General features: G+C 40.8%; 1 protein-coding gene across 1 annotated transcript in view; it reads right to left on the bottom strand.

Moving 5' to 3' along the window:
- Window positions 1-23,274, bottom strand: part of COPB2 (coatomer protein complex, subunit beta 2 (beta prime)) — a 25,043-nt gene extending 1,769 nt beyond the window's left edge. Inside the window, exons 1-16 of the mRNA XM_006900345.1 lie at window positions 23,143-23,274; window positions 17,674-17,760; window positions 17,343-17,469; window positions 16,164-16,312; window positions 10,168-10,314; window positions 9,231-9,330; window positions 8,455-8,597; window positions 8,015-8,214; window positions 7,410-7,520; window positions 6,757-6,845; window positions 6,569-6,675; window positions 5,216-5,359; window positions 4,514-4,644; window positions 4,041-4,248; window positions 2,214-2,324; window positions 680-894 (exon numbers count right to left, since the gene is read on the bottom strand). Of these exons, the coding sequence (XP_006900407.1) occupies window positions 680-894; window positions 2,214-2,324; window positions 4,041-4,248; window positions 4,514-4,644; window positions 5,216-5,359; window positions 6,569-6,675; window positions 6,757-6,845; window positions 7,410-7,520; window positions 8,015-8,214; window positions 8,455-8,597; window positions 9,231-9,330; window positions 10,168-10,314; window positions 16,164-16,312; window positions 17,343-17,469; window positions 17,674-17,760; window positions 23,143-23,196 (2,123 nt within the window). The 5' untranslated portion in view covers window positions 23,197-23,274. The remainder of the gene's footprint in view (window positions 1-679; window positions 895-2,213; window positions 2,325-4,040; window positions 4,249-4,513; window positions 4,645-5,215; window positions 5,360-6,568; window positions 6,676-6,756; window positions 6,846-7,409; window positions 7,521-8,014; window positions 8,215-8,454; window positions 8,598-9,230; window positions 9,331-10,167; window positions 10,315-16,163; window positions 16,313-17,342; window positions 17,470-17,673; window positions 17,761-23,142) is intronic.

The raw sequence follows: 23,274 nt of genomic DNA, 5'->3' as shown, positions 1-23,274 counted from the left end.
AACAATGAATGAATGGAATTCCAAAATCTCTCTAGATGTTCATTGAAATGAAAAATAAATTAAAAAAAAAATATAGCCACGTGTTTCAGACTTTGTTTAGATTTTAGAAAGGTATAATACAGTACTTAAACTATATATAAGTATCCCACATACTAATACTGTACATTAACACATGAATACTAAATAGGATAAAAACAGTTATCTCAGACTTCAGGTCAGGTTTAGCCAGTAGACAGTAACCCAAAAAAAATGAAGAGAGAGAAATAATACATCCACTTTGTATACAGATTTTGTAAATATATTAGACATACACTCACATACACTGGGGTACATTCTCAAATGATCTTCTTTATAATCACCTGCCATTCAGGTACTGGCTGGAGCAATACAACAGCTTCTTGCTTTTATAAAATAGCAGTTGTCTCAGCTATTAATTGGCAGGGCTTCTGAAAAAGTTCACCCATTCTCCAACTTGAGCCTTCCTGAAGAGCTCCTTGGCAAACATGCTCAGAGCATACCGGGCTGAGGTGAGCACCGCCAAATCAAGGCAGCACCACCTTGGATCCTCCTCCAGGGTGCGTTCCTCACATCCCTCTCCAAAACCCATCCTCCATGGCAAGGCAGAAATAACTGCTTTTAATCACGATACGCGTCTCTTAGACTCTGGACTAATACTTACTTGCCCTGTAAGAAGTAGCTCATGAAGGCCACGTTGTTCTTGCCGTCTTTTTCCGCACCCTCTGCTAGTTTGTTCACCATACTCGCATTTCCGGAGGCAGTGGCCAAAAGCAGCAGACCCCCATAATCCTGTGCGTGATGCAGGCACTCCTGGGCCAGGCCAAACTGACATTTGCTAATGGCAAGCTCAGCAAGTTGTTTCCACTTCTGTTCTGACTGGAAGACAGTTTCCAAGTTTAGTAACTTTGGAAATAAATGGTCATTGCCAATATGATCTCTCGTGGCTCGGTCACAGCGAGTAGTGCTGTCAACCCAAAGGCATCTAGTTCAAATCCACCAGCTGTTCTGCAGGAGGAAAATGGGCAGTCTCTTCCCATGTGATTTCAGCCTCTGAAAACCTGCTGGAAGGTCACCCAAATCAGTTCTGATTCGCTACGTAACAAAAATGAACAGAATTCTGTTTACCTGAATGTTTACAATGCTGTTTTTTGTTGCGTACTATTGAGTTAGAACCAACCCACAGCTAGAAAATGCATGGTGGGTTTTCAGAGACAATCACACAGGAGGAGATTGCTCATCCTCCCACAGAGCAGCTGGTGGATTTGAACTGCGTACCTTCAAGACTGTAGCGCAGCTTCTTGCCACTATACCACCACTGCTCTGTAGTGACAGATAAATACTGAACTCTCCTTGTCAAGTTGACTAGCAATCAAAATAAGAGCATGACAAAATGTGGAATGAGAAACATTATACACATAAAATGAAAACATTTTAATGATGCATGAACAATCACCATCAACCCTCTGTACTTTTACTTTGTAATTACACAGTAAAATAAAAAGTAAAACCATCTAATGGGAGTTTTGAGGTAATTAGAGGGTAATTATTTTAATAAGTAATTCTATTTTTTAAAAAGCAGGAAATTGTTTTTTACGTCCTTGAATTTTTAACAGTAATATACATATTATCTGTCCATTGTAGCTTCTTAGAAATTATCTATAATGCCATACACTGGATTCTATCATAGCTAAACTGAATTCTGTCCATCTGAAAGGGGTTCACTAATTCTACTACTCCTTTAAACCACAAATGGGAATCTGCACTACATAAAGATCTCAGAATAGCATTAAACTTTCAGAATGTCTTTGTTAAAACACATATTTCTGGTAAGTACAGGATACTGGCAAATTACTGGTACATCTGCACCCTATATTTTTTTTCTTCTTTGCATTCTAATTTTAGAGTGTCCAGACTATTTTCTTTACTAATCTTGCATTTTTCCTTTTATTCCAAGACCAATCTCATATAAGACATCACAGTGCTTCTCCTTAAAGTGCTAAAGATATCACCGAAACAATTACTTAATAGATGCAAAGATTATAATTCATGTTTATAAAAGACCAGAGACAATAGCCTCACTAAAATGGGTCACTGCTTTGCATTTCAGAAAACTTTCAAAACAGCCTTATACCAAATACACAGCAGTATCTACTGGCGTTTCCACCAATTATAAACAATCATCAATGAGTACATACCTCTGCTTCCACCGCCAACTGATAGGCAATTTTTAACTCTCCCAGCTGAAGAGCAAGCTCAAAGCGATGCTCAGGGTCTGTGGACACTGTAAGAGCTTGCTGCTTGAAGCCCTAAACAGATTTTAAAAAATATACAGGTGAATGAAAAAAATTGGTGTGGGGCACTATGTACTATACGGACCAAATCATTTACTCTGTCGACAAGAAACTCTACTCCTTACCAAAAACCAAACAAACAAAAAAACCCCAAGTAAAGAGAAAAAATAAGAGTCCTTAAATTAACTGATAGGAGAATTAACAGACTAATATCCAGTGGATAACACGCCTGTTTTCTAGGGTAGCTGAAGCTGATTAGATGAATCAACCAACCAAAATCAGAAACGCAAATGAACTGTAACACAGTGTAAAATGCAGCGTCACATGGCCTTGCAAAGCACACGTGGATGGTCTCCTACCGCCAACCTTTTGGTTAGTGATGCAGATGTTAACGGCCATGCAGGGACCGCCACATGCAAACTACGAGCCACTGAAAACGCAGTGGAGCACAGGCCCACTCTCAGACTCCATCCATGGGGCTGCTACCGTCGGAGTCAACTCCATGACAACTGATTCTCAGTCATCACTAGACGAGCTGCTTCCCCAGGACAAAGAGCACTGATGGGCTCTGCCCGCGCGGTGAGTCCCTGCGCCCCTGGGATGCGAGAGGCTGGACAAACCTCAAGGATCGTTTCCAGCTTCATCAAACAGGAAGAACACTCAGCTACAGAACGGTCAAGATAAAGAACCGCGACAGTTTTCTGAGGAGTTCGGCCTGACTTCGGATATGGCTCTATTGTTATATCTGAAAAGCTTTAACTCCCCAGAGACAGCAAGCTCCCTGTCTCACATTCACCCATAAATGCATGCAAGTGAGGCATTCTGAATAAGCTGAGCGAGCTTTTTTACTAACACTCAAGAATGGCGGACAGAGGATCAATGAAATGACGCAAACAGAGGCAAAACAGATGAGGACAGAACTAAATACATGCATTTTTATGGTCTTTAAATTCCCTGCTAATAAAACTAAAAAGATACATATTTTTTTTTTAAAGATCATAAAAAAGGCCTAAACTCCCAGGGACACTTAGAAAGGGGCAGGAGATAAGAGCCACACAATTCTGGGAGTTGGAAGCTGGTAGACAAGTATAAATGTGCTCACACAGGACACTGGTGGAAATCTAACCCAAGAGTAAGGAAAGAGCGCAGACTCCCTGAAAAATAAGAGCTGAGGAAGATGGAGATGGAGACCAAATGCTGAACGTGAGGGTCCAGGTTCGACCTCTAACACAAGGGTGACGGTGACAGAGGAGCTTCTTCAGAAGATCAGCCCAAGAGGAAAGACTTGGAGACACAAGCTCTAACGTATCAATCCGTGCCCAGCTGGCACAATCCCTGGTTCTGAACTTACCAGGTGAATAAATTTGTTAAATGAACTCATTAAATGTTCAGGTAGAGACGTACAAGCCATACGGAACTTCTTTTATCCTTACTCAGAAAGAAATGCATATATAACTGATTAAAAAATACTATCAAGGCAAAAGGGATCGAGAAAAGTGTGGTGTAGAATGACAAGAGGAAGAGCACAGAAAAGAACTCTTCAGACAAGGAAGAGTGCTGCTCGGGCGACAGGAGAAGGAAGAACGCAGGACAGAGAACCACCTGCTTCCCCTACCGGGAGGAATTCCACTGCTATCAAGAAATTAGGGCCAACTGACAGTTTCCTGAATCCAGACTCATAACCTTTACAAATTAACTAGTATTAAACAAAACGAAGAGAACTCCTCTTACTTGTTTTTCCAGAAAGTGTGCCACTCTGGTTCTCTGTTCTTTTGGGATGGTAGGCAGGACTTTGTCAGCCATGCTGAAGTCCCTCCGCATGACAGCCGTCTGGTACTCTAACACCGAAACCAGCAGGGAGTAGCTAACAATGTTCAGTTCTTTATCTCCCAGATAAAGCCTGTTGTCTTTAGGAATGTAGCCCAGGAGATACATTGTCCTATAATAAAAATAGAAATTAATTCAGAAATAAGGCCAAACCTATAGTTAAGCAGACAGATACTCCACACTGTTATTATGGATATGTGTCTGCATACCTCTTGCTAAAAGTCTTCCTACATTATTTTTTCAACAGCTAAAACTACAACATTGAATAAACAGACCTATCATTGCTATGAGCCAGTAAAGAAGTGTACTTTTAATTTAAAGAGTACTTTTAAAGAAATGAGGCTTAACAGAAAAGCAAAAAAAAGAACTTCAGCTACCTGTCCAGGTGAGCAATAGTGACTATTTCTCCTCCAACATAGTAATTCAGTCTGTTAACAGAACTTGTGTAAATAAAGCAGTCTCCCACCCACAGGCCTGTTTTCACAATTTCCTGAATCTCGCCAAGAACCTGCAGGAAGAAAGGGAAAAAATATCACATAAAGGATCCACCTTAGAAAACCTATCATGAATAGAAGTGGAAGCTGTATGGCAGAAAGGGAATACAAAGTCAAATTCTACTTCAAAAACATACTGTCCTTCCTTCCTTGGAACTTATGCCAAGAGCTTCTTGGACAAATATTTACCATGAAAAATCTCCCTGCTGGGCCAAACCTGTGCACTGAGGTGTGGATCTAAAACCACACACATGAAGCTGGAGTGTTAAGAATGGTCCAGAATGTCTCCACAACAGAGGATTTGTCTTTGTCATCTATCTGGATGGAAGTCAAATGACTTTGGCTAAACACTCTTAAGACTAAAATATCTTTTAATTTCCATAATGAAACACATTACTATTTGACAGTCAAAGATTTCCTTAAAGCCAAGCACAGATTTCTTACAAACATATATGCTTTTCATTTTCCCTTTTCATTAGAATTCCTTTTTATATGCTTCACTTCCTCAGACCTAATTTATAATGAGGTCCCCAAATCAGTAGAGATCTTTTAAAAACAGAGCTGAAACTGTGCGGATGCACCTACTTCAAAGGCATCTTCAATGCCGTCTTCAGTCACTCCTTCATGTGTTTCTTGTGCAGCCAAGACTTTTTCTGGCAGATACTTAAGGATGAAAAATGATTCTTCAGTGGCAATGCAGACCAGCTCTCCAGAGTCAGACCAGAAAATCTGCAAAACACAACATGGGCAAGTGATTTTGAATGAGTGCAAAGAGAAAAATGAAATACTCTTTCCTTGAAAGATCTACCTTCTAACAGTAAAAAAACTATTCTGTGTGCACTTAACACTTTCAAGTACATATGTAAATATATGTGGAGCTCTAGTGCAAAGAAACTGTGCTGCAATCCCACAGACACATGGTTGGAACCCACCAGCTGCTCCATGGGTGGATAAGCAATCTCCTCCTTTGCAATTTAGTGCCTCTAAAGCCCTGCTGGAGGGTCAGTTATGGGTCAGTTCCACCATCTCAAGAACATCCAACAGGAAGGAAGTGACCGCTGCATTTAGCCTAGCACTGCAAAGACCCAAGGAAGACAGGCGGCAGGCTGCCAGGAGACCCTGGGTGTGTATCATTTAAGGGAGCAGCAGTCGCTCTACAATCCTATTTCTCCCCTAATTCTATTCCATCATCACCTCCTTAGGGAGCCTTAATCGATCCCTCCCTCCTCCCACTGCCACCTCCTGTGATATTTAAATATCCTTCAGAATAATATACACAATATAAATAAAAATTATGCATACAAACATCTAACATGTACGTACGTACGTACGTGTGTGTGTGTGTGTGCATTAGGATTTGTTTTGTCCTCTTTCTCCTCAAGCACTAAGTTCTGCCTCTTAGGGTGACGTCACCCCAGCTGAAAATGCATGCTCAGAAGAACAGAACCAGAGCCGTGAAAGTCATAGCTCTAGGGAAGCTGGTTTGTACACAAAGGCTTCCTGAGGATGAAGTGGTCAAAGGAAGAAGCAGGCAGCTCTGAACAGTAGGAAACTTCCTGCCCCTGGGAACATTCACCTCGTCTAAATAACCATCGTCGGGAAGAGGACAGGCTTTGTGAACTGTGTGTGTACTTCTCGGGCCTTGTCAAGTCCAAAGGGCCTTAATTTCTTGCCTTCAAAGCATGCTTTTTTCCCTCTGTGCCAAAGACCATGTACGATATGAATAGCACCTGGCATGTCTATAATTTTTTTATACTTTTCAAAACACTCCAAGTTCAATGCCTGGCTCCAATACCACAATCCTGTTTTTCTAAGCACCCCTGAGGTAAATGACAGTGCTTCCCACACAATGGAACAGGGACAACTGGGTACAAGGACATTTCTTGACCTCAGGGACCAAGCACACAGCACAAAAGACGCTACACAAAGAAAACGCACGTGTTTGGGCTGAATTTCAATCCTGCGTATGAGTTCTGTGTTGTCCCAGTCATAGAAGGCTAACCCATTTACAGATCTGACTCCCAGTAAAAAGCCTCCGTAAATACCTAAAAGAACAAAAAGGGTTGTTCAGGTGTTTTTCCCAAAGGTTAAAAAAAAAAAAGTTATCAAATGTAAACAGTACTCACTTTCAGCTCCAAAATCCGGTTTAAACGATTTCTTTTCCTTAAAGTTCTTAAATATCTTGACCACACTGTTGCTCTCTCTTATTGCGTATCTGGGATGGGTGGGGTGGGAGACAAAAAGGGGCAATGACTTTCTAATAGAACAATTCACAGATGGCTTTATTTTCCATGAAACCGTTTTATGAACATTATCATTTGGACAGAAATTTATTTTGTTGAGAAAGGAAGAGTGGGGACAAATCCACAGAAAATGAGTTTCAAGAAAGATTCAATAACTGAAGATGACATCTGACTCCAGCATCTTTCCCAACTAACTCCAGGTCCAGAGGGAAAAAGTCACAGGGAGGAGGTGCCAAGGATGTCACCTGAGGACCAACTTTAACCTTATGCCCACGGGACAGGCTCCATCAAGGAAAGGGATGATGGGTCTCCAACTCAATGAAATGATTTACATCAGCTCAAGGTAACCAATTTATTACTGGATACAGAAAGAGCAAAGAACACTCCCACCCAGGTGTCCCCAACTCAGCAGGCTCTAGTGAGAACGGCTCTTTCATACGGAGCCGCCTAGATCATGCCGACCACACACCCCTTAAACGTGTCTGCACGCAGAAGGCCCATCTGCCCTCGGGGCAAGCAGAGGAGTGAGTACTTACTCTGAAGAATCATGCGCCCAGGCAAATTCCTGGGCCGACCCAAAGCTCTTGTTCCTCAGCGCCATGGCGGTGTAGATGATGTACTCCCCGTCACCACACACCACGACAAACCTGGAAGTTAAAGAAGCTGGCCGTAACTTACACCATTTAGCTCAGTATCGGTGAAGTTACATGTTTCTTTGACTACAGAGTGAGACAATTTTGATCCCAAAGCCGGTTAGGAAGATGAGGTTATTGCTACTGCACTGGCCTTCTCTAACAAAGAATGTTGAGGAGGAAGACGCGACTGGCTGCTGACGTGCAGGGGACGATGAGTTAAGCCCCCATCTGCCAACCAGTGTGTTAATTGCATTTACGGTATAACAAGGCACGGACTTGTTACAAGAGTGTCTTCATTTTTTTTTTTAAACTTTATTATTTTGTGTGTGTCTGTACCGTCAAATCAGATCTGACAGGTACAGGAGGAGATTGCCCCCTTTTCCGGCAGAGCATCTGGTGGATTTGAACCACATATCTCTGGGATTGTAGTGCAGCTTCTTGCCACTAGGCCACCAGAGCTCCCCGAGTGTCTTCATTTTAAAACTCAGGTTTCTACGATCACCTACCGTCCATTGGGGTTGTGCTGAATCGTCTGAGGGTATATTTCACAGCTGCCCATGTCCTTGACTGCCAGGGGCAACCTTTCTCCATCCTTGATTTCGGCATCCCCCATGGCTTTCAGGTTGGCCTGCTGGACTTCCGAATGTTTGGCCCAGATGATCTTTCCGTTGGCATCCATGGACATGGCAGGCTCCTCTCGGCCCAGCTGCGACAATGAGATGGCTCTTAGCAATGACAGAGAAAACCAGAAAAAGCAACAAACCACAAGCCATCTCTTCCTTCATATAACAGGGAGCACTAGTTCCTTTCGCATGCTTTTAAATCTCCAGTGCTTAAACCAGTCAAAGAAAATTGGTAACTTAGGAAATGATGGTACAAAAATGCCAGGGAAACAGCGTCTCCTCTGCTCATCTACTGAGGAGGCTGAGAAGACGCTGGACGTTACCTTCACAATGATGCTCCCTTCGTCATAGCCCAAGGCCACGTTGTTGGACCCTCGCAGACTGGCCACGCACCATACCCTTTCCATGCCATAGTTCAGCGTGCTCTCCAGACGGTAGGTGCTTGAATGCCAAATACGCACGGTTCCTAAAAGGAACAAGGCAGTCATTCCCTCTGCTTGGGAGCATCCAACAAGGAATTCAGAGGGAAACAGCTACAAAGAAATCTTCCTAGGCAAAGAGGAAGTAACTTCTGGGAGTTGGGTTATCAGCCTGTAAAGTCATTTTATAAAGCCACACACTAAAAGGAAGAAATTCTAAGGAACAAAACCTAACAAAAAGGTGATCTTGAGTGTACCTAACAACATTTCCTAGACAAAAGGGCTACTTGTACCAAGTGCTCTATGCGAGTGATCTCTTCTCACCCGTGCTCTAACCCTCTAATGTTTTTATTCTACTTCCTAATAAGCCCCAACCACATAGCCAGGGGGCCATCAAGGGCTGACGTTTACTCCAAGGTACATTCTTTCTTAGTTTTTCTCTGGAATTTCTGGGTGCTATGTTAGTGACAGACTCAGTAGTGATAGTGATTCATGACAGTGGGATGATGCTGTTGATAACACCTTCCTGATTTATAGTTAAATCTACCCCTCTAATGAAAAGAACAAAATGCTTGCATGCCTCCACTCACATGGCAGAGTCCTAACCAGGCTTCAGAATCTGTGTCACGTTTACAAGCACAGGGGGCGGGGGTGTGCGAACACCACACTTTCTGACTTACCATCTTCTGAACCTGTGATGATGATGGGCAATTCAGGATGAAAGCTGGCACAAGACACATTCTGGGCATGCCCCTCGAGCGTCTGCACACACGTCTTGTTCTGCACTCAACATTCAGAAAACAATGTATTAGCAACACAGTAACCCAAAAATGTGATCATCCCAATACACGAGCATGTGACAAATTACAACAGTAATGACAATCTAAATAGTGTTCAGTACAGAAGTGTGTGAAGGGGAATCTCTTGTTTATATACACGAGTACTGTTTCCAGTTATTCCAGGGAACATGTAAGTAAATGCAAATAGAACTCTCTTTTAAGGGAAAAAAAACAAGAATATTTTGGCTTTCCTTTAAATATTACTCCCCAAACTCCTGCCTCTTCCTACACGTACCATCTGTGGATGGAGCTGAACAGTGTGCTAGACTGTGATATTTTTATTCTGGATTTAATTAAGATTTTAGGGACCTGAAAACTGAAGCTGATTTTCTAACCTTCATTTAATGGACTGCTTATAGAAACTTTGCATATTAGAGGCAAAAAACAGAAATGTAAGAAAATTTGAGATAAAAAAGTACTGTTAACAAGCGTGTAACTGGGCTCCTAAAAGCTCTTGGTGGCAAAATTATTTGTATCATGACTCTATCATGACATTTAATCAATGACCTGCTAGTTTTCAAATATAATTATGACAAGAAAACTTGTAATACTATTAAATGAAACTAAACACATTGACATTTTAGATTTAAAATCTTGATAGAGGTAAGTTTTCATTTGCACGAAGTTTTGGAATTGTAGCTTAGGTACAAATCCTGCAGCCTTACATGATTTTGCTACGAGTAGAGATCGGGAAGTTTAACACTCCTGTGCTGTGAGCAATGGTACGAACCACAGCTAACGTACGGTATGGGAAGCGAGGTTATGGGCAAACTGTTACCTGGTAGTCCCATATCTTGACAAGACGGTCGTCGGCCCCTGAAATGAGGTACGGCTTGTCGCCCCCACTGTAGTAGTCAATGCAGTTCACCCCTTTCTCGTGTCCTTCCAGAGTGAAATTTGGTGATGAGGAGCCCAGCTGCCACACCTTAAAAGAACAAAAGCATCTGTCAGTCAGTACTGGGCCTCACCTTTCAAAAGCCAGCTCCACTGTACTTTACTTTCCCGTGATTATACCTTTTTTACAATTTTTTTCATTTTAATGAAAGTTTACAGAGACTTAGGGTTTCCAGTCATTCATTGTTTCGCTCCTCACCCCAAAATTCACTCCTCTCCTTAAAAAGAAAGAAAAACTCTTCATTGTTATGCAATCCTTCCCCCGCCCTGGCCAAGGCCACTCCACTGTGCAGCCTTCACTCTGGACTTCTGTAATGACAAGAATACCCATTCATATGTCCTTTCCACTGTACTTTCATGATGCTAAGTGCCAAAGCCAGGAGGGAGAAGCTGGGGGACATTTCTTATTCCATTTGTTTGCTTTTACGTGGATTACAAGGGGGCGCGGCTGTAGACACTATGGCGTTCTTTGCAAATGTCAATTTCCAGGAGTCACTGCTAGCGATCAGGCTTTGGTTTGATCTAGAGTGATGCTCGCAAAGTTAGATTTTAAAAGACACCCCAAGTCATCACAGGCTACTCTGAGAAACACTTCCTTCAGGGTAGGCATCGTTTGTGAGAGAATAAACACAAGGATCTAGTAAAATGTTTCCAGTGAAAGTTACTGCTTAATTAAACACTGAAAAAGTATGGGACTAGCATGAAAAATTATTCAAGTACAACTATGAAGCTTTCACTTTACAAAGCTTTATGGAGTACCTACTTATCATACCTTCTGTGTGGAAAGGTCTGTAAGGAGCAGGGGGACAGAAAACAAAGGTTTATCCCCACGCAGCTGACAGTTCAGGAAAGAAACACATTGTCAAACATATTAACTACGAGGAACTGCGAAAACAGCTGTAACAGAGGTGAAATACCACAGAAAGTATTACTGGCATGACGTAAGTCCAGAATAAGAGCTGATAATAATGGGGGGTGGGAACGGACTGTATAACAATGAAAGAATATTTTTTTTTTCCAAAGAGAAAAGCAAACTGGGGAGTAGGGAAGGGCAGGGAGGAAAATGTGCAACAATGAATGAAAGGAAATCCAAGTTCTCTATAAACTTCCACTAAAATCTCTATTTTAAAAAAGTTCTCTCTGGAAAGGCTATATAGACTCATTACTGCCAAAGCCCGCGGCACTTAGCCTTAGTATATCAGCGCGTCACAGAAAAGGAAAGACAGGTTTTTTTCCCAGTCAGAACGTGTATGAAGTGGGATAGAGGAGTTTCTAGGGTTTGCATAAACAGTAGGACTTGTACTTTGGTATGCATAAATTGTTAAGATTTTTTTAAATTTTCAAACTGAATATTACAATGATACTTCATTTTGTTCATAAAATGTTAGGAATCATTAAAAAAAAAAAGAAAGAAAAGAAATACAACAGAAAGAATGAGACAAGCACGGTTAGTTCTGCCTAGAAATGAAGTGTGTGCTTCAGGAGAGGGTCTTAGAGTGAACCCTTACTAGGCTTTGGCAACAGTAGTTATCCAGAGGAAGAGGGAATCAAGGGAAATACAAGAGAACTGCAGACAGAAGCAGCGTGAGAAGCCAACAGAAATGTGTAGTGGAAGGCATCACAGAAGTGACGGGTGATCATACTGAGGTGTGGCTGGGGAAGGGTGGCCTTGGCCAGATAGTCTATTGAGCGTGGAATGGGAGGTAGCAGGGAAAGGGCAGAGACAAGTCACGTGTGCCTGGGTTGGCTGGGCAGTGAATGTACTGGTTATTTCTGAAAGGGAAGTGTCTTTCACCTGCTAGGTAAAAATACTTGTCTGTCAGACATTCTCCTAACAGTGAACATCCAAATTAAGACAGACTAGAAAAAGGACTGGCCATCCACTTCTGAAATATATCAGGCCTTTGAAAATCCTTAGTACAGTAGAGCACACTTAGAGTAGACTAACAGATATGGCAACTGAAGGCGAGCCCTCAAATTTGGAAACACAAAGGAGGAGAAACAGTTGTAAGAAGAAATTAACAATTGGTACATGGAATGTTAGAAGCATGAATGGAGGAAAACTGGACATTGTAAAGAAAGAAATGGAACGTGTAAATATTGACATATTAGATATTAGTGAAATGAGATGGACTGGCGTAGCACATTTTGAATCCCACGATCTTATTATCTATTATGCTGGAGATGAAAAGGTGAGAAAAAAACAGGGTCACCTTATAGTTGAAAAAGCCATTTCCGGAGCCATCTTGAAATACAATACTGTGAGTTGACAGGATAATACCCAAACACATACAAGGAAGACCTGTTAATATCACTATCATTCAAATTTATGCACCTACAACTTGAGCCAAAGAGGAGAAAATAGATGATTTCTATCAACTTTTGCAGTCAGAAATCAATTAAACATGTAATCAAGATGCTTTAATAATGGGTGACTGGAATGCAAAAGATGGGAATCAGGAAGAAGGATCAGTAATTGGAAAATATGGACTTGGTGACTGAAAGGAGGCTGGGGACAGAGTGACAGAATTCTGTACAATCAATGATTTATTCATAGCAAATACTATTTATAAGAAACATAAACACAGGCTATACACATGGAATTCACCTGATTACGTCTGTGGAAGGAACTGTTGGAGAAGTTCAATATCAGCAGGAGAAACTAGGCCAGGTGCTGACTGTGGAACAGACCCTCAACTTCTCATATGCAAGTTCAAATTAGAACTACAGAAGGTTAAATCATATCCACAGGAATCAAAATTTGACTTTGCGTCTATAGCCCATTAATTTAAAAACCAATTCAGCTATAGGTTTGAGGCCTTGAACACTAATGAATGAAGACCAGATAAGCTGCGGGAAGATATCATGAATATCATTCATGAAGAATCCAAAAGGCCATTACAAAGACGAAAGAAGAAATGACCAAAATGGATGTCAGAAGAGACTCTGAGTATTGCACTAGAGTGCCGAGAAGCCAAAGCAAGGGGAAGAAATTAAGAAGGTAATGAGCTGAATAGGCGGCCATGTTCTTCCTTGTTGGCTCCCCCCAGGGTCTTGGGAAGTTCTCCTTGCCAGAAGGAGCACGGTGGTATGAGCGCAGCAATCGTGGCAAGCTTTTGGAGTCGAGTGCTTTTCCGGGAATGTGTTTGACGTGCAGGTTCGCTACGAGTCGTCTATGACTCGACGGCACGAAACAACAATAACAACGATGACGACAAAGAGAGAGCTATGTTGGCCTAGTGGAAAGGAAGTTATGCTACCAAGCCAAAGGTGGGTGATTTTCATCTGCGGCCCTCGGCCAGGTTCAAATTGTTTTCCTGTCAAACATTCTTCTAGGTGGTATCGCACTGGTCTGTGTGTTGCTGTACAGAGGTAACTCTTGTGATGCTGAAGACTGTGACAGTGATGTGCCAATCGTGGTAATGGGCACCCATGGTGGACAGTGTTGGCTGGAGCTTGCCGACTAAACCAAGCCTGGAAGCAGGAGCGGCATCCACTTCTGAAATGGCTTGCCTCTGGAAACTATGAACAGTGCTCAGGCTGTTCGTTCATAGGGTCGCTATGAGTCGAGCTCAACTCGAAGGCAATCACAACAACAGCAGACAGAAGAAACAGTTGGAAAAGCTCCATGCCAGGATAACAGGCCAGAATCCCAGATGTCTCTTAATGTTAGCTGAGGCTGTGCTGTTGTCACTGTTACTGTTGTTATGTGCTGTCGAGTCGCTTGCAACTCATAGCGACCCTATGTACAACAGCCCTAAACCCTGCTCTATCCAGTGCCAATCGCACTGCCTCTGAAACACCCATCCTGATTACCCCAGTCACTGAATCAGTCCACCTCACAGAGGGTCTTCCCCTCCTGCGCTGTCCCTCTACTCTACCCAGCATGATGTCCCTCTCCAAGGACCGGTCCCTCCCTACAACATGTCCAAAGTGTTTTAGACAGAGGTGCTGTTAAGTGAGCTGGGAAGTGTAGTGACCCTGTGAGCAGCAGGGCCGATCCTTGCTCTATCCTGCACCATCCTCACCGACTCAGACACGCTCAAGCCCATCATTACAATCACCGTGTCAATCCAGCTTGTTGAGGATCTTCCACTCTCCTTTCACCCTCCCAGCTAATGCCTTTTTCCATAGACTGGTCCCTCCTGAAAACATGCCCCAAGTAGGTAAGATCCAGCGTCATTCTTCTTACCTCGAAGGAGCACCATGACTGCACTCTCTCCAAGACCCACTTGTTAATTCCTCTGGCAATCCTTGTGCTATTCAGGACCCTCTGAACCAATGATTCAAAGTCACTGATTCTTTATTCATTCTTGTTCACTGTCTAACTTTCAGATGCATAGCAAGTAACTGAAGTCTATTATTAAATCTGGTCCACCTTAGTTTTCAAACTGCTATCACCACTCCTTAGCACTCTGGAGAGGGCCTTGACAGCAGATTTTCCTAATACTACATGTCTTTTGATTTCTTGACAGCTGCTACTATGGGATCCAAGTAAAGAAAATAGTTGATAACTTCAGTTTTTATCTACTTATCATGACGTTGCCTGTCCAGTGGTGAGGATTTTTGTTTTCTTATGCTAACATGTAACCAATATTGTAGTCTTTGATCTGTTTAAGCATTTTAAGTCCTTCTCCCTTTCAGCAAGCACGTTTGTGTCATCTGCACCATGCAGGTTGTTAAATCTTTCTCCAATCCTGATGCCACCCACATTCTACTTCATATAACCCAGCTTCCAGAATGATGTGCTCAGCACACAGAGTGAACACGCATGGAGAAGGAATACAACCCTGACACACACCTTTCCTGATTATAAACCAGACACTGACCCTTTGCTCTGTTCAAATAACTGCTTCTTGGTCTACACAGAGGTTTCACATGAGCACAATTAAGTGTTCTGGGATTCAAAATCATCCCAATATTATTCATAATTTGTTATGAGCCACACACCCAAACACCTTTGCATAGTTAATAAAAGGCAAATAAATATCTTTCTGGTATTCTGTTTTTACCCAAGATCTCTCTGAAAACAACAATGATATCGTTTCTTCCATGGCCTATTCTGAATCCAGCTTGAATATCTAGTCAAGCAGTTCCTTGATGAAACGTGCCAAATGGTGTCCCATCAATTCCTGGGACCTGATTTTTTTGCCAATGTCTTCATAGTATCTTGAACTTCTTCCTTCATTACCACCGATTCTTACTCGTATGGTACTTCTTGAAAATGGTTCCATGCCAACCAATTCTTTTCGGAACAATGACTCTTGTGTATTCCTTCCATCTTCTTTTGATGCTTCCTGCATCATCCAAGACTATGCCCACAGAATCCTTCAGTATTGTAGCACGAAGTTCCACTTTGTTGATTTTGTTCTTCAGTTCTTTCCGCTTGAAAAAAATGCCCCGGCATGTTCTCCACTTTTGGTTTTCTAACCCCAGCTCTTGGTACGTTTGTGGTAACACTTTGTTTTGTTTTCTGGAGTGGTCCTTTGGAGATCTTCTATCCATCTCTTTTGGTTTAGCCTACCTTCCCCTTTGTTGGCTTCTCTATGCAATTTCTAGATTTTTCTTCTGACATCTCTTTGTTCTTTTCCTTCTAATCTGTCTTTGTAATAACCTTTTTGCTTTCTTCAGTCTTACAACATCTTTCATATAGAAAGACACTCTTCAGTTAAGGGCCACAGGGTTTTCCTAACAGGACATAATGTTTTAGATCAAAATGAGAAGCTCTATTTTATTTCATAATGGGCTTTTTTTTTTAAAAAAAAAAAAGGTATAATGATGAGCTCTTAAGACATTAGTCCTAAATCAAGAATAACTTTCTGAGCAGGGAAACCAACTCCATTTGGCCCATAATTTTAACTGATAGGGTGAACATCTTACCTTAATTGTCCTGTCCAAAGAAGCACTGGCAAACTGATTATTATCTTTGGGGTTGATCACAATCTGCATGACATAATGGGTATGTCCTTCAAACACTTGGGAGCAAGACCACTTTTTATCCCAGTCCCACAGCTTAATGAGCATGTCGTCTAGGCAAACAAACAAAAAAAGTTCCAAGTAGTTGTGGTTTCTATTTCTTTCACTGCACAACCAAGACACAAAAGTTTTCTGCCTTTTTAGACAGGAAACCTAACAGTATAAATCATACATTCCAAGACGTACAGAAATAAAATGAGAATGGGACAGATTTTTCAAAATCCTTATTTTTCTAAGAATAAAGTTAACACTCCAGAGAGGAGTGAGGATAAAGAAGCCATAAAACTAACAACAAAGGGAGCTCTGGCAGCCTAGTGGCAAGAAGCTGTGCTGCAATCCCAAAGGCATGCGGTTCGAATCCACCAGATGCTCTGCTGAAGAAGGATGGGCAATTTCCTCCTGTGCCAGCTGGATCTGAATTGACGGTACACAACAAGGAAAAAAACAAAACAAAACAAAAAAACCAACCAAACAAACCTAACAACAACATAAAACTATTGTGATTTAAAAAAAACTTATGTGCGATTTAACACAGACTTGATCTGAGTCTAGTTATGACTGGAAAATGGCAATGCCTAGAGAACAATTATTTACTATTATGATAAAAGATTGGTTACTAAAGAAGTTTTTCACTACCTCTCAATGTTTAATTTAAAAATGCTTCAAAGAGCTATTACTAATTCAGTACTACGTGTCTTAATTGGTTTCCAAAAGGTCTACTAATTTATACGTTAATACTAAAGAATACATTAGTCTGACTATAAAGATTAAACTAGCTAGGGTATGGCAATCCATAAAAACTCACTCATCAGCATGTAAATGAGGCCAGTGTTTATTTATCTAGACTTTCAAGTCTCCCCTGGCAGGAATCTGAGCAATTGCTACACAAATCCTCGATACTGTTGATACTTCAAAGGCAAGTAGCACTGATATAGCATGTTAATGGATTAAAAGTTTAAAGGCTGCCTGGAATTAGAACTCTATGTTTAAGAACTGTAAAAAAAAAATAAAAAATAGCTGTCTCACTGAATAGAAATGAATTTTCTGAAGAGAAAGGCATTCCAAAAGGGGGTCATCTCTTACCACTGCTAGTTAAAATGAAAGGCTGGGTGGGATGGACGGCGATACAGCGAATGTAGTCCGAGTGAGCTTCAAACATATGCACTCTCTCCAGGGTATTGTAGTTGAACACTCTAATCTGCATGTCATCCTAGAAATGGGAAATTTTAAAGCCATCATCACTGTTATGAAGTAAATGGCATGAAAACCTCAATATTACAAACTCAAGGAATGAAGTCCATGCTTCAAGAAAGTGTGGCATATAATAAAGAAAAAGAATTCAAATTCTGTAACTCATTTACATAGTTAATTACCAATTCAGAAAATGGGATTACTGAAGCAGAGAATTACTTACCGCGCCTGTCACAACCCAATTCTTTCTTGCAACAAACTTTGCAGCTCGCACAGGAAGGTCACACACTTCAAATGTCTTCACAAGAGTCTTAAAAATTTAAAAAGAAAATAGACCTTTGAGTCATGAGGAAATAACTGTCCTATAGAGCAAAAAAAAATGAATTCTACTATATGAAAACATTATTTAGTCCATTTTGAATTTTAAGATATTCTCACACTAAAATGTGAAAGCTCAACACTAAAAAAAAAATATTAGGAATCAATCAAAACTTAAATACTTAAAAAACTGGCAGATTTTGATTTGTTTCTGCTGTTTAAAATGAAAATCAAAGAAATGACTAAGAAAGAAAAAGCTAAAAAAGAGATCTAATTATTCCATCCACTTCAGCAGTATGCCACCATGTCAATGCCATTGGTTAGTGAGATACGACAACAGTGATTTAAACTTCCCTGGAGCTATGCAAACTAAAATTAGACAGACACATAAATAGAAAAGACAGACAGAGAGAAGCACAGGAGACCCTAGGAAGATCAGCAATGACTACACCTTTTTGTCTTCCCACTTTGATGACTATTCTTTACAATTCTGAACTTGATGTCCAGTCTTATTTTTTTATGTACCACAGCAATGACTAAATAAGTAAGAAACACATGCACAACCTTGCTGATGAACAAAGCATATTTCTGCTTTAAAAAAATGATACAGATATTCTTTCACTTCTCCAGGTCACTTTTTGTTTCCTGTAGTAGTGTTTTGAATTTTTTTTTTTTTTTTAATTTTATTATTTTTGTGTGCGTGTACCGTCAAATCAGATCTGACTGGTACAGGAGGAGATTGCCCCTCCTTCCCCGGCAGAGCATCTGGTGGATTCGAACCGTGTGTCTCTGGGATTGTAGTTGCAGCTCCTTGCCACTAGGCCACCAGAGCTCCCCTTGAATTTTTCTTTGACTAGATCTTTTGTGCTTCTGGTTAGATTTACTCCCAAGTACTTCATCTTGTGATTGATTAGCTGTTGTGAAGGGTATTGTTTTTCTAATCTCCAGTTCTGTGTTCTCTTTGTTACTGTAGAGAAATTCAATTGATTGTTGTAAGTTGATCTTGTATCCTGCCACTTTGCTGAATTGGTCAACTACGTTCAGTAGTTTTCTTGCTGAATCTTTAGGGTTTTCTAAGTATACTATCATATCATCTGCATAGAGAGATAATTTTACCTCCTCTTTGCCAATTCTGACACTTCTTATTTCCTTCTCTTATCCTACTACAATTGCTAAGACTTCCAATACAATATTGAATAGGAGACGTGATATTGGGCATCCTTGCCTAGACCTGGAGAAGTGGAAGAATATCCCTTGCTTATGGATAGGAAGACTCAATATTGTGAAAACAGCAATACTACCAAAGGCAATTTACATGTTCAATGCAATCCCAATACAAATACCAATTCCATTCTTCAACAAGAAGGAAAAGGCAATCTCCAATTTCATTTGGAATGAAAAAGAGGCCCCGAATAAGCAAAACATTCCTTAAAAAGAGAAACAAGGCAGGAGGCATCTCACTCCCTGATTTCAAATCCTACTACACTGCCATGGTGGTCATGACAGTGTGGTACTGGTACAATGACTGACACATAGATCAATGGAATAGGACTGAGAATCCAGAAATCAGCCCATCTCTATGGTCAACTGATTACTGATAAGAAGATTCAATCAGTCAAGTGGGAAAACAACAGCCTTTTTTAACAAATGGTACTGGCAAAATTGGAAAACTATCTGTAGAAAACTCAAGCATGATCCACACCTCACTCCAGACACAAAAACCAACTCAAAGTGGATCGTGGCCCTAGGATTAAAACCAAGGACTATAAGCTTCATTAGAGAAAAGCTTGGAAGAACTCAAGGAGTCCTAATTCACAACATAAAAGTCTTCGAAGCATCCTGAAAAATCTACAACCAGGAGAGGACAAAATAGATGAAAGGGACCTTCTAAGAATCAAATCCCTATGCACATCCAAAAATTTCTCCAACAGGGTAAAAAGGGAAGCCACAGTCGGGGAAAAATATTTGGTAATGACACGTCAAACAGGGGACTTATATTTAGAATTTATAAAATACTCGAGCACCACAACAAGATAAAGGTAAATAACCCAACTGAAAAATGAGCACAGGATATGAACAGACACTCCACCATAGAAGACATTCAGATGGCCAACAAACACACGAAGAAATGTTCTAAATCCCTAGTTCTGAGATGCAAATCAAAACAACTATGAGAAAAAAAAACAACTATGAGAAAAAAAAACAACTATGAGATATCATCTCACCCCAGTAAGAATAGCAAAATTTAACAGAACAGCAAGCAACAAATGCTGGCAAGGTTGTGGAGAAACTGGAACCCTTATTAACTGTTGGTGGGAGTGTAAAATGGTGCAACCACTATGGAAGGCTGTATAGTGCTTTCTCAATAACCGCCACCCAAGCAGATATATGCACACCCATGTTTATTGCTGCTTTGTTCACAACAGCAAAGAGTTGGGAACAACCCAAGTGCCCATCAACAAACGAATGGATAGAGAAGCTGTAGTATATTCACAGAATGGAATACTATGTTGCATTAAAAAACAAGGAACTCATGAAATATTATACAAAATGGGTGACCCTGGAGGTCATTATGCTGAGTGAAGTATCTCAGTCAAAAAGGACAAATATTGATTGCATAGGGCCACTGTTGTAAAACGGGACTGACATCAGTGTTGAAGGAAGACTGAGAAAGATGGGATAAATTATGTATACATTGAAACAGATGAGGGATAGAACTGCTTAAAAGGGATATATGAGTAGGTATTATTATAATGACAGGAGTCCAGAAAGAAGGCTGCATAGTGGAGTGGACTTGCTGGGTAGGGATTGAATAACAATGAAAGACTTTTTCATTTACTTTTCAAAGAGAAGAGTAAGTTGGAGGGGAGGGGTTGGTAGAGAGAAAAGAGGAAAGGAGGGAGGGAAGGAGGGAGGGAGGAAGGAAGGAAGGAAGGAAGGAAGGAAGGAAGGAAGGAAGGAAGGGAGGGAAAACCCAAAGTCTCTGTAAACTTTAATTATAATTCATAAAAAAAAATCCACAAAATGTAAAAAAAAAACAACAAAAACCCTTAAAAAAAACCCCAACAACCCACACAGAATAGGCACACAGAATAGGGACTGGATCACAAGAACTGTTGAACCTACTCTCACCTCCCAGGTCCAACTTCAAAGACCTTTCGGACAGAGACTGAACAAATGGGAACTTGTTATACAGCTGTTACCAGATTAATATGATATGGACATTAATGGCAGACAAGTGTCAGAAACAGCATGCAATGACACAGAAAATGCACAAAAGGCCAACGCAAACCAGCAAACACTGGCATGTGCTGAGCAATGAAAATAAGGCAGATGTAGAAAAAGCAAGCATAGCTTTTAACTCCATGTTTTAACTCCACTGTGGCTATTATAAATGACAAAAGAAATGGTCTCTGCCCCTAGACGCTACACAATCTAAGGGAAAAAAAGGTCCTTCGTTTCTGGCGAGAATCTGGAAAGACGGGGTCATGGTGGGCAGAGTGCACTGGTGATTCATTTTATAAGACACAATAAATGGGAATGATTATATGAAACACATGTGAATGAAGGATAGTATAGAACACAATGTATATCAATTTGGTATGCAAATCAATATAAAATTTTTTTTAAAAAGGAAAAGAAAAAAGACAAAGCTACACTCACACAACATGTAACATCTGATGTAGAAGGAAAACCTTAACATTTGACAAGTATAGTTTCTTCTAATCTGATTTGAAAGCAAGAACTTTCTTTCAAATGAGTAAACTGAGATTCATCACAGTTAAAAGGCTCGTTCTGCTCATTTTATCAACCAGTTGGCCTCAAAGTGTGAAATACATTTCAAAACAAATTTTAAAAAAAAATTTATCACACAACAACAAATATATGTTGTTGTTATGTACCGTCCAATCATAGCTTGGATTCGACGTGTCAGAACCAACTCCTGGCTGACCGTCCGGTGGGTCTCCAGAAGCAGTAAATGGCCCAGGAGACTGCCCGTCCTTCTCCCGTGGAGCCGCTGGTGGATTCAGGCTGCGTGCCTTCAGGTTGACAGCGCAGCGATTTACCACTAGGCCATCAGAGTGTCCTCTGGTATTTGGAGATACATCATATCCCCTCAGTTCAAATACAAATATTTTTTTGTTTCTTTCTAAGCAGTCAGAGAGAACAAGATCCACCTATAATCTCTGCCCTCACAGAACCTGAAATCTCAAAGGTAAGAGGGAAATTGTCAAAATGATAGGCAGATGTGAAATGGGAGTGCAATGAGCATTCAAAAGAAAAGAGGGAGGCAAGCCGAGAGCAGGGCCCAGATAAAGCAGAGGTCTACTATGATGAAGCCTAGGGGAATCAAGGGAAGTACACCCGGGAGTCAGAACACACCACAGTGACAAGAAATGAGTAAATGGACTTGACAGAGACCATGGAAAGAACGTGCGGAGGAGGAAAAGACATCAAGACTTCTGAACATATACAACCAGAAAAAGTCTAAACATACGGATGGAGAAAAGTGTTCCCACAACCACAAAAACAAACCAGTAAAATGCCAATTATCTGCACCAAGGAGTTCACAAATTATAAATCTGAAAACACAGAAGACAGAAATCTTGACATGTCCACTGATACAGAGAATGCTTATTAATTATCAATTCAACAAGTAATTATTGAGCATGTACTAAGTGCCAGGTGCGACTGTAAACACTGGAGATCTAATGGTGAACAAAATGCTTGTTGTTGTTGTTGTTATGTGCTGTCGAGTCGCTTGCAACTCATAGCGACCCTATGTACAAGAGCCCTAAACCCTGCTCTATCCTGTGCCAACCTCACTATCTCTGACACACTCACTCCCACCATCCCAATCAAAATGCGTACAAGTGAAAAGTGGCAATGAGGAGGTCCTGATTGACACAGCGTTCGGGTCCTGATTGACCTCAGCGTACTTAGTTCCAGTCAATATAGCGTTCCATTTGAGGGGCTCTCTGAATATGAAGATGCAATTAGATTTATTCAACTCTTGACTCGTATCCTAATCCTATTTCCTAGCTTATATCTCTCACATCTGGATTTTAGTGACTTGAAGAATGAGCTTCAGCTACAGTTTTTGTTTCATATGAATTTGGAATATTTTTAAAGATTCCGTCTGGCATCTAATCAGACTTCAACTAAACCTATCTTAATCTAATTGTAGATTTTTCCATTGCAATACGTCTCCTAATTTCCTTACTGCTGGTACCAAGGGGGTGGACTGTGGATCCAAGAAAGATGAAGTTATTTGAGAAATTAGTTTATCTACTCACGTCTGACATATTATTTCTCCTTTTTTATTATAAACAACCTAATGTAGTATTTCTGATGGTCCTTAAGAAGTTCTTACCTGTGTTTCATGATTCCAAACACACACACTGCCATTGTAGAGACTCGCCAGCATCCATGGTTCTGTAGGATGCAAATCCACACTCTTTACTCGATCAGATCGAGCAGTTAGCTTTCTCTTGATGTCAAGTCG

This window comes from Elephantulus edwardii, unplaced genomic scaffold (assembly GCF_000299155.1).
Source record: "Elephantulus edwardii isolate Elephantulus edwardi_28Jun2011 unplaced genomic scaffold, EleEdw1.0 scaffold00281, whole genome shotgun sequence".
NCBI lineage: Eukaryota > Metazoa > Chordata > Mammalia > Macroscelidea > Macroscelididae > Elephantulus > Elephantulus edwardii.
Note: the sequence above shows the minus strand (reverse complement) of the source record. Positions and strands in the feature narration are given on the sequence as shown.